Here is a 24,197-nt window from a genome sequence, read left to right on the forward strand (position 1 = left end):
AGAGATTTTAAGATTCATATGCGAATTATTCAGTTTTAATAACCAATGAAGAAAATTATACCCCTAGCAAGTCACCACTGATCAACACCCCTCCCATACTACAACTGTTGTATTGTAGCAGCATCAAAAAGGGGTAAGAACAAGTCATAAGCTTCCACCATCCTTGGGCGTAAGGCCATTTATAGCATATACTGGAGAAACTGAGGACAGGTTTAAAAAATATACCAGCTTCTGATGGCATTAAGTGATCTAGAAAGCCTACAAATTTTAGAGTTTCTTTAATTTTTTTCAAAGACACGTAGCTCTCACTAGGTAAGGATGGAGTCTTTGTATCTGTTAATGAAACAGTCACACATTCCTAGAGACAGCACTGACATGCCCTCCTAAAGGAGGAGGCAGAAGGGATGATTTCAGAGACAACCTCTCACTCTTCTGAAAACAAACTTGAAATAATGAGAGTTCCTATAAAAGACAGAAGATTTCTTAAGAGCTTCTCCTTTCCACATTTCTTGACACTCATTTTTTTTTTTTAATTTCTTAAACTTTAATACAACAGCTGAAAACTGAACATCACAAATGAGATTTTCAAACACGATGATCATAAATGCCAAAACACATCTCACCTGATAAAGAATGATAACCAAAACTGCTGTAGCCCTTTAGACAACACATCATGATGAAACAACAGGAATTAAGCAATTAAGTGTTAATTTTAGCATAATACTAGCTCCCTTTTTTCAATATTACAAAGTGGACCAAGTGGAACAATTTACAGATTTTAAACAAAAAGCATCAAATTATGTTTAAAAGTGGACAGTAAGCTTCAACACTTAATTACATAAAACTGTTGTGATAATACAGCTTTAAATCCCTATACAGTAGTAGGCAGAAATATGCAGTTATCACTCACCAGCACTGGGAAGTGGAGAATTGCAACTCAAAAATAATTAACTTGGAATAAAACTTTTTAAACCTATCTACTGTCCACTCAGCAAAAATCAATGTCTATTTCTTGGTACAGTTTTATTTTAAAAATAAGCCTATCTAAATCTTTATATTATAAATAGGAATTACAGCAAGAAACATAGTAAGAAATACCACTGCATGCATACAGGAAAGTATTACTTAAAGCATTTGTTTTTTGGAAACAACACAGAAACTCTGAAAAGAATAAACAATCAACTGGCATACGCAACAAGGTGCACTTACATCTTCATTCCAGTCTTCTGCTGTCCATTCTTCTATTGAGTTTTTCCATGCTCCTGTTATAATTGGAGAAGAAAACAAAACAGGTGCAAGTTAAAAGCACAGCATTGTGTTTCAACCCTTCTGCTTTAAAAGCAATCCTGTTTCAATTATTGGTGGAACCCCAAACAAAGAGATAGTGGTTGGAAATGTATTTGGAAACACAGTTGGAAGCTCCAGAAAGGAGTTGGGAGGGAAAACACCACCACTCCCTCATCCCCTGTCTTTAATTTCTGATTTCAGGAATTTCTTAGCCCCTATTGCCAGACTTAATTTGCGTAAACACACGTCACATGTCTGCATCCCGTGATTAATTCCAAGCATCAGAAGAACTTTCTCCCATGTGCCCAGCGATGGTGAGAAGTTACCCAACCCTCTCACAGGATTTCCCAGTTTCATGCACAAATTCATACAGAGCCTGAACAAAACACAACCACAACACCTGCTCCAACATCCACAACCCTACTTTACACAAATTCAATTTCAAGGCCCAAGATATGCCTCTGGAGGCTCCTTTCCAACCTTTTAACTCTCTCCTCAGAGCAAACTCCAATCCCTCATCCCAAGAGAGCGCTGTTATTTTAAAACATGTATAATTCTCATAATGGCAGCAAAAAAGTCCAAGTTTCCACTGTAGCTACAAACACTTCTTTCTGTAGCTTGTGGCAAAGTTTATTTGGTGAATGCTGGAGCACAGCACGCAGTCCACAGCCTTCAGAAACAGGAAAACTACAAGAAATGATCCTATGGGTGAAAGAACCTGATCCCTTCCACAGGAAACAGCAGGCACAGACATGCAAGAGCAACAGAGGGACTGAAGGCCCACCAGTGAAAGCACAAGGGAGGTTATCCCAGCAACAACCAGAGCCTTTATTTAAACTACACAACCACTAGTAAAGAAAACACCAGCACCATTACCGCCACCGTCACCCTTGATCAAGTACAAAAGCAAAAGAACTGGCTGCTTCAATCACCTCCTTTCACTTAACCAGGAACCCTCTGAGACACATTAATCCAGAAATAAATCCACCCTGAACAACACAGCATCAAATCCACCTTGTACTCCCTAATGCCACCACTGCATTAGTGCTTCCTTCTGTACAACTCGAAAAACCAGCGGGTTTTGGCAGAGTTGGGTCGGACGTCACTAATCCAGTGAGGAGATCAGGTCAACCACGAAGTTACACACGGGAGGGAGAAGAGAAGGGGTTTATACCTTGGAATCCAGAACTATTTGGCACTTCCTGAGCAAGGTAACATCTGCTCTGTGTTGGCTCTGTGGAGCAACAGAGTTTCAGAGACTGAAACATCCCATGCTCACATTTTAGTCAACAGCCCCTAACCAGGATGTTGTTACATGTTACATGTTGTTACAACCAAGAACCACACCCAAGCACAGCACTACAATGCCTCAAATTTCTAGACTAAGCCACACATTTCTGAAGAAATTTTGAAAAGGAGGAAATGCCCAATGAGCAGTGGTTTTTAGATAAACATTTGATTTTCTTTCCCTTCCACTGACCAGCACAAAATCCCTTCCCCTGATATTTCTTCTTCAAAGAAGTAGATCCTGGTATTTGCCCTGCTTGTATTTATCCCCCATCAGTGCATACAAGGACTGCCTCTAGAAGACAAACCCTGTGCTGGTGTCAGACCTCTAACAACAGAGGTTGGAGTCTGACAAAATAAGTACAAAAAGAGCTCAGACAAATCAAGTTCAACTCTTGAGCATTCCCCACCATCTTTGGGAGACTGAACCTGCTTGGAATAATACCTGTGATGTTTTCCTGACATTCACTTCAAACATTTATTTGTTGCTCCTACTTAGGAGTTCTGAGCACCTACTCTTTTTAAATACTGAGCACAACTCTTCACCCTTTTATTAGTTTACCCAAGCTGCCAAGTTTATTACTTAAATTTATTAACACTCTTCCTTCCCAACTCAATCCTTCCAGTCTCAATTTCACTGCTCTTCCCTGCACTAAATCCAGTTCGCTAACGTTTTCCTCCTATCAATGGGATTTTTAAGTCAGATCTTGCCATAGACACATCAATTTCCTTTTAGTTCAAAATCCACATTGGCAATTTTGCAATTCCATATATCCTCTTCCCAACCTTTCTACCACGCCTTGCAAAGCATCACAATTCAAGAGTTCTCTGCTTTCCACCAGAATCATGCTTTGTGTTTTCAAGGATCTTTGTCATACCACCTTCAATCCAGATGGCTCTCTGTGACTCTTCACTGTTCCTTCTTGTATCAAGTTCAGTTTTAGAAAGTTATAAAGCTAATAAAAAGTACACGTTTTTTTGGCAAGTCTTCAGTTATTTTCCTCCAATTCCTCTCTTCTTGTCAGATTACTTCCTTTTTTTCCTTTCTTTGAATAATTAGACATTGACTTAAGCCTCAAAATAAATTTATCTTGGTCTATGCTGAACTTATGTACTAATTCTTTCCTTCTGGATTACATTCAAGTTCTAGAATGACCAGAAGGTTCCTTATGACTTTCACAGATGTACAAGAAAACAAAAAACAAAAAACAAAACAAACAAACAAACAACAACAACAAAACACAACCACACAACAAAATAACCCCACAAAACTACAAATTCAAATACCAACTACCCTGTAACTTCGAAGCAACACAATTCCCTTCCTCCCTCTTGACAGTTACACTATGATTGTAAAATTTTCTGTCATTCTTCAGTTTCATTTAAGGCTGCTCATAACAAAGATGACAAAGGAAGTTATTCTGTGAAGTTTATGAAACTCTACCAAAGTAGAGGCACCCATAAATTACCAGAACAAAGTTCCATTTTTATAAGCCCCTTTGAGAAGCAAGCACCTCCAACATAACTTATTTATAAGAACTGTTGCGATTTTCACTCGGGAACTCCCACTGCCCTGTACATTACAAAAAAAGGTAAGAGATGAATCATACTCTTCAGGCTTATTCCCTTTTAGATGAGGATTGGTCATTTTGTTTCTCCCGACCTGACCCTTTCATCTGCACATTACTTCTATAAAAATAAGGATGCAGGAAAACTGATGCCATATTATTTGGAACACAATTAGACTCGAACATTACGAACTGCTAAAGATTTGCCCTTTACTCTGTATTTCAACCAACAACACTAAATTTTGCATCCACAAAACCTGTTAGATTTTCTAATGGATTACACAATAGTGCACCTAAAACACCCCTCTCTCAAGCTACTGTGATTCTTCTGGCAGCAATTCAGGATATGAGGTTCTAGAGCACTTTCAGAGCATGTATGACAGAAACATACACTGTATTTTTAATGAAAGTGTTGCTATTTATAATTCCCCAGCACTGCCTAAAAGAGGAATTACTTAGTAAATAACTCAGAATCCACAGAGAGTTTGTATTTGCCTGGTGACTTCAGAAAACATCCTGATCAGCACACTGGGTTTGTTTCTCCAGCTAGTTGCCCAGTAGCTGCCCTGCTATCTCCTCTTTAATGTAACTGCAGATGACAGGCAATACTTTTTAAAGTGTTTAGTATGAGCTAATACTGTTTCTTTTCTTTTTAGATGAAATAAGAACTGGGACTGGGTAACGAGGAATAATGAGAGTGATTTTCCAACATGCTCTTCCTCTGTGTAAACTCTTACCTGGCATCCATAAAACCCACTTAAATCTTTATGGATACATATACAACTCCCACATTCAAATCTTTAGTAACTCTATGTTTGGAACTTAACTGAGTCTGCTGATCTGGAACTAACATAACAGCACTGTAAATGTAAAGTGAAAAAACCTGAAAAGTTGTATTTGGGATTGACAAGTCAAATCATGCTCAACTTTGTGCAACCTACTTCCAGCCCATACCTTGTCTTCCACTCTTCCCCTCTATCACTGCTTCTTTCCCAGCACTCTCTTCTGCTTTAAAACTACTACCCCAGCTGCAGCCTCTCTAAAAACCCTCAAGAAGCCTTCCATCACAAGGCTGAAAGTGCTTCCCTCTTGGACAAAAGTAAATGATTCAATTTTAAAGCCTCCTCTTTTCTGTGAGATTCCTTTTGGCTGGGGGACTTCCTTTAGACATTCTGAGAGCTTGTGTAAAGAACCTACCCTACAAAATAAACACTCTTCAGAGAGACATTTTTGTTTTGTCAGTTATGATGCCTTTTCCATCTGCATTGAAAGTAAACCAAGACTAGCAAGAAAAAGGTATTTAACACCCAAAAAGAACTGTCACACTTAGCAAGTTTAGTTTACTTTAAATTTTCACCAACCAAGTAATTTTCAGGGACGTTCCCACGCTGACAGTCACTCAATTCACATACACTTAAGAACCATTAAACTGACAATTCCCAAATGCTTTCTCACACCTCTTCTCCATATCATGCTCCCCAAATTTCCACACATGCCTTAAGTTGTGTTACTGAATTTCAGTGAGGTTCTTGGGGGCACACACACAGCAAAAACACACTCAGCATCCCAAAGGAAGTTCCACGTGATGCCTTAGGGTTCTCAAGATTTATAGCAAATAGGGATTTTTAGTATGACTGTATAGTCTCTAACAGTTTAGAACAGCAGCTGACAGTTACCAAACCCCATTATCATGCTTCATATCGAATTTTCTAAATTCTTCAGGTTTTTATTTACTGTTCTTTTCAAGGGAAAATACTCCAGCAAGCACATCTTGTTTGGGATATGCCCCTGGACCAGAATACTATCACTGTACCCAAAGCAACCTCGAAGGCCCAGGAACCTGGGAGGAACTGCAAAGACAGCACGTGCTGAGAGGATGAGGACAATGAGGAAGATGAGGAAGAAAGGGGTCTTGAGACCTCCAACTCAATTCCATGGAGGCGTGCCAGGGCGGCAGATGTGGGGAGGTCCTGGGGATGGACAGTACTCAGATTGGATGGATTAGTACTATAAAACTGTAGAAACCTGGGACACTCAAGTGCTCTTTATGCATTTGCTGCACCATAAAGTGCTTTATTAAAAGAACTGCTTTCTACCTTAGCTGTACTAATATTGTACAGAAAATTTTTTCTATTTTAGGCAACACACGCGTCAGCTAGAACTTGGAATTTCCACCAATCTGTTTGCTCAGCAGCACACCCCTCATATGGACACATTCATACTCTTACAGGGATCTGTTTACCCACACCAAGCTACTCTTATTCCTAGGTAGAATTCTTCCATTACTGAAGATTAAGGAGATGCCTACAAGGAACAGAGGTTGCCATAAGAGAAGCGCATGAAGGCTACGCTGAGTTAGCAGGGAGGGCCACAAAACATTTGAGCTTATTTTGGAAGTGGAGCTCATGTCATGTGTAAGCCACAACCATAGAGCTGCTATCATTAGTAACAAACCAGTTATTCTCTACCTCTGTTCCAGTCTTCTCGTACCTTTCTTGTAGGTTTTCTTCAACTAGTTAATCTTACTGCTTCCGCAATGCTTGTGATGACATACCCTGTTCCTTGCTACCAATATAAGAACTCCAAGAGGAATTTTCAAGACATTAGGTGTCCTCCTTATTTGAAAGGTTAACATTGGTGAAAATAAAAGGTGTGTTTCTGTTTGTGCTACAGCACCAAATAATTTCAAAAGTAATTCCTTGGAAAGATGCCATATTTGGCAAGAATGCTCCCATTAATAACCATTAATATACTCAAGCAATATACTCTTCCATAATGGACCAGAAGGCACTCAGAGTGACAAGACAGCTGCTTAATAAGCCATCCTAAACTCTGAGCCTGTCATTGCCTTCTCTGGCTAAGTGGGAAACGGTTCATATGAAGTTCAGAAAGCTGCATCTCAAGCAGCTCAGAGCAGACTCAGCAGAGCACTGGCCTCCAGGATCTCCTTCCACACTTCACAGAGGGGTTGATGAAAAATTACCCAAGTAGGCTTCAGCAACAAAGAGACTAGAAGAGTTAACCATTGCTGCAGTTAAAAAAAATTCTCTCCCTCAACAGTTCTCAAGTGCAGATAAAACCATATATTGATTTCACCATCCTGACACAGGATTTCCTGTCTTCATCTCTTGTCACAGAACATAGGAAGCCGCAAGGTATCCTATTTTCCCAGTCACAAATAAGCAGGTCACCCACCTCATTTCTGAATCACCACGAGACCACTGTTAAGTGGTTTCTTTCCAAACTCTGTCTCTTGCCTTTAGCTGGGAGTGTGTACTTCTCACTTGAAACATCACACAGAAACACAGAGCTGCCTCTGTCTTCAGACAGGCCAACAGCTTTTTGGCTTCTATTCAAGTGCCTATTCGTGTTTTGCTAATAATTCCTCTCTTCAAAGATGGCAGACCTTGGAACTTTCCTCCATTCCACAGACTCACATCCTTACATTTCTGTATTGCACAGGTGGGGTTTTCAAAGCCATCCCAGTGTCACTGAGTGAATTCATATTTGTAAACTGTTTTTCTTTTCTTTCTTCTTACTTATTCACACTCTATTATCTACTGCCTGTGGACCAATCAGTTCTATTAGGATTATGCTCCTTAACTACATTATGTGAGATCTTTAGCAGTATTAAGATATTTAAACAGTTCTTCACATACAAGGTTCTTCCAATGACTCTTCAAATTCCTTTGTCTTTCTTGTTAGTATCAGAACAAGAAAACTGCACAATGCCTTCCCTTCATTCTTTCCAGAGAGACACACAGCATGTGCTCTGCACATCAGCAGCAATTAAACTATAAAAATGAACTAACATCTGTGTCACAGGAGATGGAGTCACATTGCCAGAAGTTAAGTGAACACTAGCAGAATGGTTATTTTAACTGCAATTTGCTACAGGTCTTCATTTCAATCCTTCCACTTCTTTAAGCATCTTACCAGTTCCATCATCTGCATCATTCTGACCAGTCTCCCAAATCTCTGATTTTGTCCCAAAGCCATCAGTGGCAGAAGACTCCATATAGTCTGCAGGATTAAATGTCCTAGAGTTTTAAAAGTTAAAAAATGGAAGAGAACACATGGGTCATTCAACGAGTACAAGTGTCATCTTTTTAGCTGAAGTTGTACTAGATTTAACATCTCAATTTCACTTAAAAAAAAAATTTTTCTTCTATGAGCAGAGATAAAAAAGGGAGAAAAGAGAAAAGGAGAAAAAAAGTGAGGAGACTGGAAAACAAAATTCCTGTAGAGAAATGGAACCAAAGCAATTCCTGAAAAGGCAGTTAACAGCATACCTACCCCTCCCAGTCTTACAAAGCATTAGTTTATACACACAAATAAAATTATAAGATCCTCTCTGCTTAAAAGTTTCTCAGCAGGTGGCTGACTGACAAGTAACCAGCATCACATCCTTCCAAAGCACCAGACCTGCCCAGGACACCAGTACATAGATGCAGCTAAAAGGTGAAAAAGGATTACTGAATAAAAACCTCTTTTCAGTTTCTTCACCTACAAGTATGAACAAGAAGGATTATTAGTGAAGTAGAAAAAGCCTTCTGCTCATCATGACATCACTGATGTTACATGAAGTGCCATTAAAGGCAAACACTGAATGAAAGTGGTGGAGGCTACGTTTCTATAAAGAAAGCTATTCCAACAAAATTGAGAGCAAACTTTTAAGCTGCTGAGTAACTTCTTCTGAATCATCTGTTTTAAGGTCCATGTATGTCCAAACAGCTAACGCATAAAACCTCAAAAACAGGAGGAAGCTTATAATCGCTGCTTTCTAGTCCTTGCACATTCTATATTACACTGAAATGAATCTGTTTTTGAATTGACCTAAGACTAAATACACAACACAACTTTCAGCCTCCAAGGCACTATGTGGCTGGTACTGATGGCAGGTATTGTTCTCCAAGTTTGAGATATTAACACTGAGTAAATGTACATTAGGTTTGTATAAGTGTGCCTAGTTAGAAATACTGGTTTAAGACAAAAATGTTCCATTCATCATCTAAGAGATTTGTCAATTTTTGAATCCATACTGGTTAATCAAACATACAGCAATATTCACACATACAGTGGCAACATTGTAATTTAATACTGCCACTGAGTTTGATCCTTGCCAAAATCTGTGCTCTGCATGTTTCTTACCCCATGCCTTGGGCTGAAAACCTCCCCGCTCCTCTCCCTCTGCCACGTCCAAACCCTAGGAGAGAAAACACCATTTAACAGCAACAGCAGAGGAGCCACCAGTCACTAGTCTGTCACATTACAGAATGTCATGGTTGAACAAGAAAACTACCACAACTGAAGTTAAATATAATTTATTTCCTGAATTCCTGCACAGAATTTGTTTCCCTAACACACACAAATAAGCCACAGTTCAACCAAGACCACACATTTTAGTAGGACCTGCAATTCTTTGCCATCTTTCTGTATCTCATGAAGTAGTTCCAAATGTCAATAAAAGAACTTTGTAAAGACTCATCCCAGAGACTGCTACTGCCAGATCATTAGACATTTTCCAAAACTTTGTCTCTACTGTCTCACTCCTGCCCAAGATGCCCTGGAATCCAAGCCTCCCTGCATACCCTGACCGCTCAACGAATTCCCTATTCCTCCTTATCTGTGTGAGGACAAAGTTGAAATACTCCATTTGTTTCCTACTCTGATTCAAACCACCTGTCTATCCCTACCTCCTGTGCTTCTGCCAACCAGTCACCACACATTCCTTCTGCTTTCCCCTTAATCACAGCTACTGGCAAGGAAATTACCCAGTTCAAATTACTCAGCTTCCCTTTTATCACCCACAGGAATATTCATTTCTCTTTTAACAAAAACAATTATTTGTTACCTTCAGTTTTGATTACCAGCCTCAGTTAATCTGATACAGTTGAAAGGCTTTATTTTTGCACATTCCAGTGTCAGCAAGGCATGAAAATTTGTGTGTTACGTAACAATCCATAAAGCAAATGTCTATAAAGAATGTTAGCAACTACTTCTTACATGCAGTGTATTTCTGCATAGATTTCACCCCCAGCCCTTTTTAGGGGTTTTACCAGAGGCTTTTCCAATTTGTTGGGGTGTCTTTGAGGAAGACTGTGCATACTGTTTTGTATGACAAGAACAGGAAGAGGTCAAGAGCTACACTCAGAGAACAAAAAACAATGTTTATTTTAATGATAAAATGAGGTGGTAATTATAAGTTACCAGGCAACTACAGGTTTACCAGAGCACAAAAATTATAATCCTAAATCACCAATATGCTGGTGTCCAAACATCAGAATTACCCATGACAGAATGTTTGAAGTTGGATCAGAACTATCTCCTGTTTTCAGGGGACTACCTGAACTGAGTAAGAGCATTAGCTCCAAGACATGGTAAAACCAGTTTTGGAAGTTTTAATGACATACCATTTCCCATTCTCACCACTAGTTCTTCCCCTTGTCCCAGTTCACTGTTCAAATGCTAAAAAGACATTTCTAGACCTATTTTTTCAAGGACTTCTTAGGTGCACCAAAGTAGTAGGATGAAATAAGCAGAGGAAGGACTCCCATGCAGCAACACACAGCATTTTGCTGGGACAAGAACCCAGAATAGCTGAAGTCTGGCACTGGCCAGCTCTTCCACCTCTAAATTATTTCCTCTCTTCTCACAGTTGGATGCAGAGAAGGCAGGCAGAGGTTAGGAATGAGTGTACAACTGCTGCAACCTGGCATTTGCCACCCTTCTTCACCAAGCCCACAAGCTCTTTGCCATAAGGAACAGTGCTCCAGGCCCAGCTGTACCCAACTGCTTCCAACTTGGCCTCTGAACCTCCTTGCTCATCCTACCTCCTCTACTGCTCCTCTCCTCTGCCCACCTAAAATCCCCTGTCTGGGAAGCTGCTCCATGGCATTAAAGGGTCACAGCTCCCAGGTGCAGAGAACTCAGAGCACTCTGGATTTTGTCCAGAAGGTTTTTTTTAAGAGTAGAACCAGCTACAAAAGGTTACCTGGGGACATGGTGGGGGTCATCACATAATAAAATTACATCCTACTGCCATTAATATAGTATTAAACTCCATTTACTGAGATTGCACAGAAGCAAGATCAACAGTTTTCTGGCCACCTCAGGTACAAGTTCAACTGGGAGCTGCGAAACACAGAAACAGTCAAGCAGAAATATTTTTGAGTGAAGTAATCAGACAATCAGTACAGAGAGACAGTAGGAACAGCTATGATGAAAGAAGAAACAGATTTTAGAAAAGGAGGTAAGTCTCCACACTTACACAAGTATAAAAGCCTGAAAGAATGACCTCAGCACATGCAGTGGGTTTCTGTGGCTGGGTTTTGGTACTGGGGTAGCTAGAGGAGTGGTTTCTGTTAGAAGCTGCTGGAAGCTTCCCCTGTCCTGTGGAGCCAATGCCAACCAGCTGCAGAACAGACTTCCTGCCGCTGGCCAAAGCCAAGACAATCAGGAGTGACAGTAATACCTCTGTGATAACATATCTAGGAACAGAAAGCTATTGCACAGAAAGAATTCCAGCCAGGGAAGAGCAGAGTAAGAACATGGGAACAACAGTGTAAGACACCAAGGTCTGTGCAGAAGGAGGGGCAGGAGGTGCTCCAGGTGCCAGAACTGTGGCCCCTGGTGCTGCAGATCATGGTGGGACAGCTGTGTCCCTGCAGCCCATGGGGGACCATCGGGGTGCAGAGACCCCCCTGCAGTCCATGGAGGAGCCCCTGCTGGAGCAGGTGGATGCATGAAGGAGGCTGTGACCCCGTGGGAGGCCCAAGATGGAACAAGATCCTGCTGGAGACCTGCAGCCCGTGGACAGGAAAGCCCACGCTGGAGCAGGTTTTACCAGGCAGGACTTGCGGCCCCTGTGGGGGACCCACATCAGTACAGCTCATCCATGAAGGACTGTACCCCATGGGGGAAGGACTCATGGGACAGCAGACTGGGAGGAACTGTTGCCCAAGGGATGGACTCACAATGGAGATGTCCATCAAGGACTGTCTCCCATGGGAGGGACCTCACGGGAGCAGGAGAAGGAGTCCCCTCTCTGAGCAGTGACAGAAACAACAACTGACTGTAACCCCCATTCCCCATCCACCTGCACCACTGCAGGGGAGGAGGGAGAACAGGGAAGGAAGGAGGGGAGAGGGGGAGGTGTTTTTAAGACTGTTTTATTTCTCACTCTTTGGCTCTGATCCTGTTAGTAATAAATTTAAGTACTATCCCCACTTTGAGTCTGTTTTGCCCATGAAGGTAATCAGTAACTGACCTCTCCCAGATCTTATCTCAACTCATGAATCCTTACCTGGTTTGGTTTTTTTTTTTTTTTCCTTCTCTCCTCTGTCCAGTTGCAGAGGGAGAGTGAGAGAGTGGCTTTAGTGGGTACCTGGTATCTGGCCAGGTCAGCCCACTACAGCACACTAAACAGAAGATGACATTTCAGCAAGCAAGACATGTAAGATACCACACCATCATGGACACAATAAACTACTGGCTAAAAACACCAATAAGAATCTCTTACAATTTTATAAATTGCTGAAAAGAAATACTGTTGTTCCTGAAGTTCCATGCACAGTCTTAGACTGCTAGCCAGAAAGGCATTTTTTTATGCCAGATCACTTTGAAAGTAAATCCTGAACTTGAATTTCAAGGTGTTTCCCTAATTTTGTAAAGCTGTGTCTGTGCTTTCTGTCAAAACTAAAATTAGGTTTACTCAACAAATGCAACAAAAAGCATTCTAATGAAGACAAAAGGGAAGTACCAAACTAGTGGGGTTAACACTAAATTCAAAGCTAGAAAAGACACTTACAAAGAATTAACTCAAATTACGGGACAGTAAGTACTGACCACTGAAATGTCACCCTAACTCAAATGCATTGTCATACATCATGGCCTATAATGCGTGATGCCAGTGGGAGGGGTTGATATTCTCTTTGACACAACCAGACCACCAATATATTCTTAATTTCTCACCCTGAGGAAGTTATTTCTCTCAGCTTTCAAAATTAAAACATGGCCTTAAAACAACTAGAAGGTACAGTTTTCTAACACAGAGAAGTTAGTCATGAAAACAACTGTGAATGCCCACAGGGTATCTGCAAACATATTACGCTTTTTAACAGTGACTAAGATGTCAGTGAGGAAATGAGGCTTCACACCAGAATTCAGAGCAAGGATCCAAATTCTGAGGCTGCAATCCCACAGTAACTTAAACCCATTTAAATCAGAACCACCACAACTGTGGTTTTCCCCACAAAGCTCTGCTCTTTCCTGTACCAACAGTTTTGCACTTATCAGTGGGCGAGTACCAAACCACCACCAGAAAACAGTATTTGTTCACTTTTAGATCAGCTCTCCAGACCAGTTCCCTACTTGCTAAATGCCAGAAAACCACGCACTTTTACAATAGAATAAGCCACTAAAAACCCTGCTGTCCCCAGCTACCATGCTAATTGTCTTTTTTTTTTTTTTTTTTGGCTTGGTTAATTTTGCTGTCACCTATCCCCTCTTATTTTCCATATGCCTTAGCAGTTTCCAGGAGGATCTGCTCCATTATCTTGCCAGGTAGAGAAGTGAAATTGTCTGGCATGTAGTTCCCCAGGTCTTCCTAATCTCCCTTTTTAAAATGGAAGTTATGCTTCTTCTTTTCCAGTGAATGGGAACTTCACATTTAACGAATATGATGGATAGTGGCTTAGCTACTTGCTTTGCCAGTTCCCTCAGGAGCTGTGGATGTATCTTGTCAGATCTAACGGACACATGTATGTTCAGATTTTTAAAATGGTCTCAGACCAGATCCTCTCCTACAGCAGGTAGTTCTTCATTCTCCCAGTCTCTGCCTTTCCCCTCTACAACTCAGATGGCTGGAGATCTTGCCAGTAAAGATCCCCAGGCAAAAGAAGTCATTAGATACCTCAGCCTTCTCCTTGTCCCAGTTTGCCAGGTCTCCCATTTTCTTACAGAGAGGTCTCACATCTTCCCTAGTAGTCTTCCTTTTCTCCCCAACATTACAACTTTAGCATTCCTAACCAGAACCCTGGCTGCTCAGACAATCTCTCTATTCCTCCCAGGCTCCCTGTCTTTGCTTCCACCCTCTTTGAGCTTCCTACTCATGTCTAAGTTTGGCCAGGAGCTCCCTGTCCCTCCATACGGTCAGGTGTTTTTGCCCGACTTTGTTGGGATGCACTGCTCCTGAGCTTCGAGGAAAGGATACTTAAACATTAACCAGCTTTCCTGAGCCCACCCTTTCCTCCAGGGCTCTACCACATGGCACCCTTCTTCTTCAGAGTGAAAAAGCCAAAGTCTGCTCTCCTGAAGGCCAAGGCAATGAGTTGGCTGTGTGTCCTCCTCACTGCCCCCCAGACCTCAACCTCCATGATTTCATGGTCACTGCAGCCCGGGCTGCCCTTGACCTTCACATTGCTCATCAGCCCTTCCTTGTTGGTGAGAGGAAGGTCCTGCACAGCATGTCTCCTCATTGGCCCATCTAACACTTGGAGAGGGAAGTTATCACCAGTGCATTCCAGGAACTGCCTGGATTGCCTGTGCCCAGCTATGTTGCCCTTCCAACACATTTGAGGTGTTTGAAGTCCCCCATGAGTACCAGGGCTTGTGAATTATCCCACTCCCATCTGTCTGAAGACGGCCTCATCCACTCAGTCCTCCTGGTCAGGAGACCTGTAGCATACCCCCACTTTAACGTCACCTGCCCCTGCTCTCCCTGTAATCCTGACCCATAAGCTCTCATATGGTTCCTCATCCATTCCCAGGCAGAGCTCTGTGTACTCCAGCAGGTCACTGATAGAGTGCAACACCCCCTCCTCTCCCAGGCCTGTCCTTCCTAAGAAGCTGTATCCTTCCATTCCGACATTCCTCTCTAAGGAGCCACCCCACCACATCTCCATGACGCCAACAAGACTGTGGCCCTCAGGCATGCACACATCTCTAATGCCTCTTGTTGATTCCCCATGCTCTGTGTTTGCCTAGAGGCAACTGTGCTGGGCTCCCAGGAAAGACAACTTACTGGCTGGAATGGCTGCAGTTCCTTTGTGCTGCCCTTCAGGTGCTGTCCTGAGATTCTTCTCCAGGGTTTGAGCACCTCTTGTTGGCCCTGGCATCAAACTGGTGGGATAAACTAAGGCTCCCCTTACCAGTAACTTTAGCTTAAAGCCCTCTTCACCAGCCTGGTAAGACCACGAAGTACCACAGCATGGTGCTGAAGGGACCTTAAAGATCACCTCGTTCTAACCCCCTTGCTATGGGCAAGGACACCTTCCACTAAACCAGGTTGCTCAAAGCCCCATCCAGCCCAGCCTTGAACACTGCCAGGAATGGGACAGCCACAACAGTCAGAATTTCTCTGGGCAACCCGTGCCAGTGCCTCACCAACCCCACAGCAAAGAATTTCTTGCTAATAACTAACCTAAACCTCCCCTCTTCTAGTTTCAAATTGTTCCCTCCTTGTCCTATCACTATCTGCCCATAAAAAAAGTCTCTCTCCATCTTGTTAGAAGCTCCCTTTGGGTAGGTGCTAGAAGCCCTCTCAGCCTGTCTTCATAGCAGAGGTGCTCCAGCTCCCTGAACATCTTTCGTACCCTCTATCGACCTGCTCTAACAGGTCCACATCTTTTTTTTTGTTGAGGACCCCAGAGCTGGATGCAGCACTAAAGAGCAGAGTAAAGGGGCAGAATCCCCTCCTCTATTCTGCTGGCTATGGTCCTTTGATGCAGCCCAGGATACAGTTGGGCTGCAAGTTCACATCCAGCTTTTCATCAGTAAGAAGCCCCAAGTAATTCTCTGCAGGACTGGTTTCAATGAGTTCTGTTCCCAGTCTGTACTCATGTCTGGAATTGCAGCACCTTGCATTGGTCTTGTTAGACCTCACAAATTTCCATGGGCCCACTTCTCAAGCTTCTCCAGATGCCTTCTGGATGGCATCCTGACCTCTCAGCTTGGTGTTACCTGCAAAATTCCTGAGGGTGCCCTTGACCTCTCTGTGTTGTATATCAAAGAGCACTGGTCCTAAGACAGAGCCCTGAAGGACACCAGTCATCACCAGCCTCCACTTGGACACAGAGCCATTGACCACAACACTCTGTATCCATCCAGCCAATTCTCCATCCACCAAACAGAACACCTGTCTCTCCAATGCAGAGATAAGGATGTTGTGTGGGACCATGTCAAAGGCCTTACAGATGTCCAGGTAGATGACATTAATCAGTCTTCCTTCTCAACTGCTGGCAGTCACAGAATCACAGAATGTGTGGGGTTGGAAGGGACCCACAAGGATCAGAGTCCAACCCTGCACAGTCACTCCATCATAGAAGGCCACTGGATTACTCGGGCACGATTTGCCCTTACTGAGGCCATAATGACTGAAGATACTCATCCCCTTCCCTGACAGATGGAACGCATCAGCCCCCAGAAGACCATAGGCTAAGAAGAAAACCCCTGGCTATGGCATCAGGCCTGTAACCATCTGCTGATTCTCCAAATACAACTGACCCTTTTAACTCCCTTCCCTTTTGACTGGAAGGACAGATGAAAAAATTACCTGTGCTCTAGAGTCCCTTATGGCCACTCCCTGGGCTCTGTCATCCTTCTTGATGCTGGTCAGACTGCTCCTGGCTCTATCACTGATGCCCACACAAAACAACAGCAGCAAGTACAGTCAGTGGACTGTGCAAGGCCTGGTAGTGTCAGTGACATCCCTGATATGAGCTCACAGTAAGCAGCACACTAGGTCACCAAATGGGTGCTATTTTTCTTTTCTTGAATGAATTCTTCAAAGGTCAACACTTACACCCAACTTAGGCAGGAGGTAGGATTTTCTGTTTCCGCTAAAACCCACTCACAATCACACAATCAAGTCTGCACTCTGGTACCGTTCATGCATGGAAAGAATTACTCCCCACATTCACAACATTTCTTCCCCCAAAATTAATGCACACTATATGGGAGCATGAGAACGATGTGTAGAAGAACAACTCAGATGGGCCTAGCCCATTAAATCAATACTCTATTCTGTAGAAAATCCAGTCTGCTCAGCTTGGAGACCTAAATCCTTCCATTGCAACATAGGTGCTTTATTTCAGAACTCAGATGTTCACACTAATGGGTTTAGAGGAAGGTGCTTCAAGGTTAAGAGGCCTAAAGAACAGCTGTGAAAGGAAAAGGAAGTGCAAACTGGACAGGCAGACAACACCTAGATTTGTGCTTATCTCTGACTACACAGTAACTGAACAGCCATGATCTCTGCTCTGGAAATGCAGAGCCAGCCATCCTCCCAGCAGACACCAAGCTGACAGAGGCTTAAGCCTTAAGAGATAAGGAGGCTAAGTATGGAAACTTTGCATTCTAGGTATTCCATACGACGAAAACAAACACCAAAGTTGCATTTAATAACTCAAATTACTTTTGTCTTTATTAGTCATCATAAAGCTAGAAGCAATTCATAACTTTTATATACTGCATATACTCTAGAAAGCATTTTAGATGCATGTGCAGAAAACTTTCAACTCTGAAATTATTTTTAAAAGAAAATGGGTAACTTGTTAAAACTAAGTTATGGTTAATATAAAAAAAAATTAAAAATGTACATAACATAGTTTCTTAACCACAGCAAAACTAAACAGACTTCGTTATTATGACCTCCAGAAAGTATGCTCCACATTTATGTTTCACAAAAAAATAACATCCTTACTAGTTCTGGCAAAAGAAACCCAAAATACATCCCGTGCCAATTGGGCTAAGCTCTTAAACCAAGAGAATGTTTACACATGCAATTCTGGTTATAGAAACTCCATTTGTTCAAGGATAGCATAGATAGGATACTTCTTATCTAAAACCATTTAAAAAAAAAAGAGATCAAAAGGAAAACTGGATTATAATCAGATACCTATGAAAAGGATAAGCAGCTTTGCTTTCTTATACAGCTAGCAGAAAAATAAGATTTGGAAGGCTAGTTGTCATGTTGTTTGAGTCCAGAATTAAAACATAACATATTTTCCTTTCATTTTTATTTGTTTGGTAAGAAAAAGATTCCCTGTCAGCATCCACATTTATGACACACTCATGTTGCTCTGAAGAGGAAGAAAATGGAAGAACAGAAGTACAAACAACAAGACTATCTTCTCTTGGCAAACCAGGAGAATTACTACACATGAATCTGTAATAAATTCTATGCTGAATCAAGTCCAAAAGTTCACCTACCTGCTATCCCATTATAAGCTATGGTTAGTTAGACACCTAGGGAAGAGCACACAAACTGAAACCACAGTGCAGTTTCTCTGGTCTTAAACTATTTGTGGCTCTGACTTCCTTAGTCAAATATAATTTTCATACAACAAACTTTTGGTGGTTTTTCCGTTTCTTGTCGTGGTTCTTTTCAAAGAGGAAATTGTCAAGTCTCTCTTTGGATATATTTTCTGCACTCACATCACCTTACTAAAAAGAGTTCCTCAGGTTAACTACATATACAAAGAACTACCTCTGTAAGTTCGTCTTGAAGCTGTAGCTCACTGATTTCATTTAATATTCCCTCTTTTGCACACTTGCTTGGAGTGAGCAGTTGATTTCTCCACAGACATTTTACAGATCTCTACCATACACTCAGTCCTCTCTCTTGCAGACAGACTTCCTAATCTGCTTGTTCCTCACACCCTATAAGTGTAGTCTTCCCAGTAGCTTCAAAAGCCTTCTCTAGCTCTCCTTTTCAACATGGGGTGGAGGAAGTGGGAGAACTAGACCTGCACTTAAAACTGAAGATGCAAGAACACTAAAAAACAGCCACACAAAAACAACCTGTGCTTGTAAAGTTTGCCAATTTGTATATAAGACTGCAGCTGATTAAAACACAAAGGAATGAATACTTCTAGAGCTGACAATCCTAAAGATATAACCATCTCACTCCATAATTTCTTCAGGAGATTCCATTCTAGACTGTTGTAAATTATTGCGATACTGACAAACATAATCACTTTGATGCCATTACTGTATATCACCATTACAGTACTCCTAACATCTTAATTAAAATCATTTAAGAAGTTTAGTTCTGAAAAACAGAGATGAGAAGGGCATCTTAAAACAAGATATCGAGGGACTCCTTTCCAATACAAAGTTTAAACAGCTGGTTTAACAAGATTAACGCAGAGCAATTACAGACAAGATGTGACCTGTAACACATCCTATGATACATTTTTGCTTTCTGCTCACGGGTCAATAGTTTGTATCTACTTCAAATCCCTGACATCCCGCATACCACCAGGCAGTGGTGTTTGCACTCCGTGTGCCTACTACTCTATAAAATTGCAAAGAATGTGACACAGTTATTAATGGGAGATCTACCATACAATGAAGCCACTGCCTACAGCACCCATGCTGAAATACTCAGTACCAGGGTTTTTACCCCTCAGTAAACAGCACATTATCACCTCTGTGTCAATCCCATTTCTGCTATTTTCAGTGCTTATCATTTCTTAAAGTTAGGGTGTTCTACAGTGAAGCAGCAATGTGATGGCCCAGCAAATCTTCCCTCAGAAAGCAGCCAGCAAGATAACTCCAGACTGGGAAAGTAGCTTAAAATAGAGACAGTGTGTTGCTCAGATAATTAGTTGACCTGTTATTTCGTATCCAATGCCTAGATCTACACCCCCCCCACACACACACACAGACACGCACATGCTGCATGAAACATTTCTGAAAAAGGGTTCTGTGATGATTACCAGCAATCTATTTGCTTTCAGTTGAAGTATGTTAGCCCACATTCAACTATTCTGTGTAACAACAGAAAAGAAAGACTACTGAACGAAATGGCAGGAAGTTTTTTATTATTATTTCTACTAATATCCAAAGAAAGAAGGTCATGTATCCCTGAAATGATGAGAACCGAATTACACAGCTTTATACAACTCCCTGAAGATTTCAAGAGCTTGCATTGTAAAATTAATTAGGCATTTCCTGCTAGAGAATACACACACTTGTAATATAATGATCCTGTAGCTGTTCAACAGGTTTATCACAGACACTTCATTAACATACTTCGCTCACAGGAATGTACAGTCTAAAATATCTGGTAGAGAGATGCAATTGTACTATGTACACTAAGCCACTGAACAGAAATTGTTTGAAGTTGTTTCTATTTCTTCAGTCAGACAGGTCAGTTTGATCTGATGAAGTTTGAGATATATGATATTCATCTAGAAAGCTACAGTTTTGACAACAAAAGTGGTGCCTAGTTCATACTGTTATAAAGCAAAAAACAGACTGCACCTGAAATCAACCTCTAAGTTTCCCAAAACAGTTTTTAAAAATAATCCTACCTTTATAATTTGAATATGAAGGATTTATAAAATGAATATGAATATAAAGGATTTTATAAAATAAGTAATTGAAAGACATTCTATCTCTTAAAAGCGCTAACATATCAAAAACTGTAGCTGTGAACTATACCACACCCTCCCCTGGCAAGCTACCTCTCTGCACACATCATTTGGTATTTGTTGATTCACAGGCACAACCAAGACATTCTCACAACCCTTTGGAAGCTACTTCTTTGAATCCTTCCACTCCTCCAAGATGCAGATCTGGCGACAATGAAGTTGGATGTGCCTGCCTCTGAATGCCTTTTTACAGGATTTTCCCAAGAGAAAGGAGTCCTTTGAAGGCAGAATTTTTCTTGAGTCAGACATTACTTATTAAGTATGTTAATTAGTTCTGCTATATTTTGTATCAATTTAACTCATTCAGTACCCACTTCCACGCACAATCTACACCATAACTGGGTTATTCATTTTCATTCCTCCTACCCTAAAGAAAAACAAGCCTCTTTCCACCCCAACTTCTGAAAATCCAAACCAGCTATGCATTTGATTCCACATCCAATCCATTATCCTATCTCTTCCATAGGATAGGACTGGAGTTGTACCTAAGACTCCACAGTATTCCTTCCCCACAGTTCTCCTCATCAGCTCTTCCATAACAAATTCCTTCTGTTAGCAAAAAGTCTCTGAAGTGGCTTGTACCTTCTCCATTTAGCTACCATAAGCAGAAAGCAAGCCGGACGACCAAACCCACCCCAAAGAAATGGCACAAGGACACATCAAATCCTTCCCTGAGAGCCATACAGCTGGAATCTTATGCTCCCCTGCTGCCAAGGTACATCCCGAGGAGCCCAGACCCCTTCCACGCACAGGGCATGAGCCCATCTCCACAGCCAGGGCACAGCACCCTCAAACACAGGAAACTACTATAAAAGCAATCTGTGTCAATTTTTCTAAGTTGTTCTGAGACCAAGGAGTGATAAGAGATAAGGGAGGGGGATATACCCAAATTCAAGGTGGTTGAAGTGCTTATGGAATCAAAGGATTACCAAAAAATGCTTAAGAAGAAGCACTTAAAGGAATAAATGTGAGAGTTCCGTTTCAGGACACGAAATCAGTGTCAGTTCCACATCAATGCCACCATCTCACCTCTCCCACGGCCACGCTTCCCACGGTCTGAAGGCCTGTCTGCTTGATTGTTGTCCACTCCATTCTCTTCAGCTCTAACTGTGGAGAGAAGACAGCTTAAGAGAAGCTTTAGAGGCTTGTACATGAGACAACACAGCCATCTGATTAACCTGAACCCCAAAAGAAAAGGCAAGATTTTCGAGTGTGTTGCTCAACAGATCTCAGTCACCCCTCTTCTCTGGGGGTCTAGCTAGAACCAAGCTATGTTTCCTTCGTACAGGACAATTAAGAAACAAAACATCTAATAAGAAGGAAATGACCCTCAGTAGAAACAAGTCTACTACCAGTGTCACGTTTTGCAGCCTACATTATTTAAATAATTCCAGCCTCATCTCTACAATGAGGAAGCACAGCTTATCCTATGTTTGCTTGATAATGCATTGGTTGACAACAGTGAAAGAGTAAGGGATAATCAATAACACCATCTCTTCTATTATGTGCCCATTCCACAGCCCTCTACAAACAAGGAAACTTAATTTCTTGTTTGTATTTAAAGCACAGGGATGATGAGTGGGCAACGGTAAGGAATTAGAAAAGCACTGCAACTTTACTATTTTATGGAAAATTCCTGGCATGGTACTCTGAAATATGGGTGGCTCCATGAAGAGGAAAGAAATAAAATAAAAAAAAAAACCACCAGCCTCTTAAAACACTGATGAGATTTTGTACTGAACAACTTCTAATGGCAAAAATAAAATTATTAAGGCTTGGATGTAAAGCTGGAAAGAAAATAGCAGGATCTGGTAACCATCTGAAATATCTTGAATTCCTCTTCACAAGAAGAGACAAGCAGCATTTGTCTTGGGTAAAAATTTTGCTCCTTGTTTTCATTTTGATGGATCTGATTTCAACTTTTCTAAGCATAGCTGCAAACTTTATTAGTATTTTTTCATCTTGACGTTATTCTACCCTACAAAGATTCACAGTGTCTACACTGATACAATATTTGACTATATTTCAATTATGAACTAGATTAGTTGGTTAATATTTTAAGTATTTTTCCTGCTTTTAAGTGGAAAACTAAACATGGTATTCATTTTGATTTCCTTTGTCATCTATCACTGTGGTGTACAGCCCTCACAGGCAAGGTACGTAGCTCTGATAATGCTGATAAAACTTAGATAAAAATCAATCCAGTGGTGTATCCAATGGTGATACAACGTGATTCTATCTAACTTGGAAACATCAGTTTGCTTTTATACAATGTATTCCTGCAACTGTAGCAAAGTTTTAAATGTTTCAACTAACAATGAATTTTCTCTGTTGTAGAAACTCACCTTTGGTTGTTTTATGTGAGAAATATATGCTAGAGATTAATAATCATCCCAGTGTTTTCATTCCCCTTATGAGAAGATGAGAACATCTTCAGGTTCTCCCACTCATAAAAGGAGATGGAGTCAAAGCTGGATAATTTTTTCATTAAAAGAAACAAAAAAGTGTATCAGCTGTGCAGCGACATACTTGCTCTCAAGCAGTCTTATAGTCAATTCTAAAACTTACATGAAGAACAACAATTTTTACAATATCAATTCACCAAACAAGAACACATTTAAATTAAGCTGAGTGTCTCTGAACAAGTACAGACCATCCCAAAACCAAGTCACACTGAGATATCAAGCATACCTGTGGCACAAACAAATTACGATCCCTTCAATGCTGAGCTACAGTCGGATGGACTTTGCTCCAGTAAGCACTTGCTCTTAACTCAGTGAGTTCAGCTGTGAGAAAAGTGTCTAAATCTTTAAAAATGAACCCCTGTACGTACACTCTCGGCCACGGCTGCCTCCTCTTCCCCGTCTGTTGGAACTTCCCCGTCCGCGACTCACTTCTCTGTCCCCTCGTTTCTCTCTGTTCTCTTTGTTTTCTGAACCTTCCTTTCCAAGGCTTTTCTTCTTTCCCCCTACAGTCTCCCAAGAGGTCTATATGGGTAGAATAGAATTAGACAAAACAGTCAAAACAGAAGACACAGTTCTCAATACACATCCCACCTCATACCCCTCCAGTTCATGGGGGAAAAAAACCTAGGTATTTCATAATATCACATAATATAAGTGGTAGCACAGGTTGTATTTTTGCAAAGAGATGAGAAAGAAACATGTTTTATAAATTAGATTGTCTTAGGGAATATGACGATCCCAAGTCCTTCTGATTATAGCAGATTTCTACTAGTTCAAGAAAGCCTGGATATCACCACAGCATAGGACATCTGTGAAGCAAGTAGTTTCCCTCTCAACTACATCCACACATCTAGAAAGGGAGCATGACCAGAGCTATCTTTTTCTCCCAAAGAAATAAAAAAAAAAAAAAAAATTAAGTATCACTGAGCAAAAGACTGATGAGAATAAGTATGTGGCCTAAGGAGCGGGGAAAAAAAAAAAAAAAAAAACCCAAACCAGAAAAAAGAAAAACTATTATCCAGACATAGTAGAATTTAAGACCCAGAAGAAAGAATGGCAGAATAATAGCTTGGGAAAATTGGGGGCTTAATAAGCCAGATCATCCACTCTTAACAGCTATAGATCTCCACATGTAGCAAAATACAGGAAGA

The 24,197-nt window shown here is 41.2% G+C and overlaps 1 protein-coding gene across 6 annotated transcripts in view; it reads right to left on the reverse strand.

Moving 5' to 3' along the window:
- The window catches only part of LOC114060158 (ubiquitin-associated protein 2-like), a 74,973-nt gene that overhangs the window by 19,387 nt on the left and 31,389 nt on the right, over positions 1-24,197 (reverse strand). For 5 of the 6 annotated variants that reach the window (XM_027889423.1, XM_027889422.1, XM_027889420.1 and 2 more), the window contains exons 5-9: positions 23,415-23,568; positions 21,611-21,688; positions 9,294-9,348; positions 8,079-8,182; positions 1,210-1,262 (exon numbers count right to left, since the gene is read on the reverse strand). In XM_027889423.1, the coding sequence (XP_027745224.1) occupies positions 1,210-1,262; positions 8,079-8,182; positions 9,294-9,348; positions 21,611-21,688; positions 23,415-23,568 (444 nt within the window). The remainder of the gene's footprint in view (positions 1-1,209; positions 1,263-8,078; positions 8,183-9,293; positions 9,349-21,610; positions 21,689-23,414; positions 23,569-24,197) is intronic. The other variant, XM_027889424.1, reaches the window with a different exon arrangement.

The sequence above is a fragment of the Empidonax traillii genome, unplaced genomic scaffold, assembly GCF_003031625.1.
Source record: "Empidonax traillii isolate 1590-97213 ecotype Southwest subspecies unplaced genomic scaffold, ASM303162v1 scaffold262:size680716, whole genome shotgun sequence".
Taxonomy (NCBI): domain Eukaryota; kingdom Metazoa; phylum Chordata; class Aves; order Passeriformes; family Tyrannidae; genus Empidonax; species Empidonax traillii.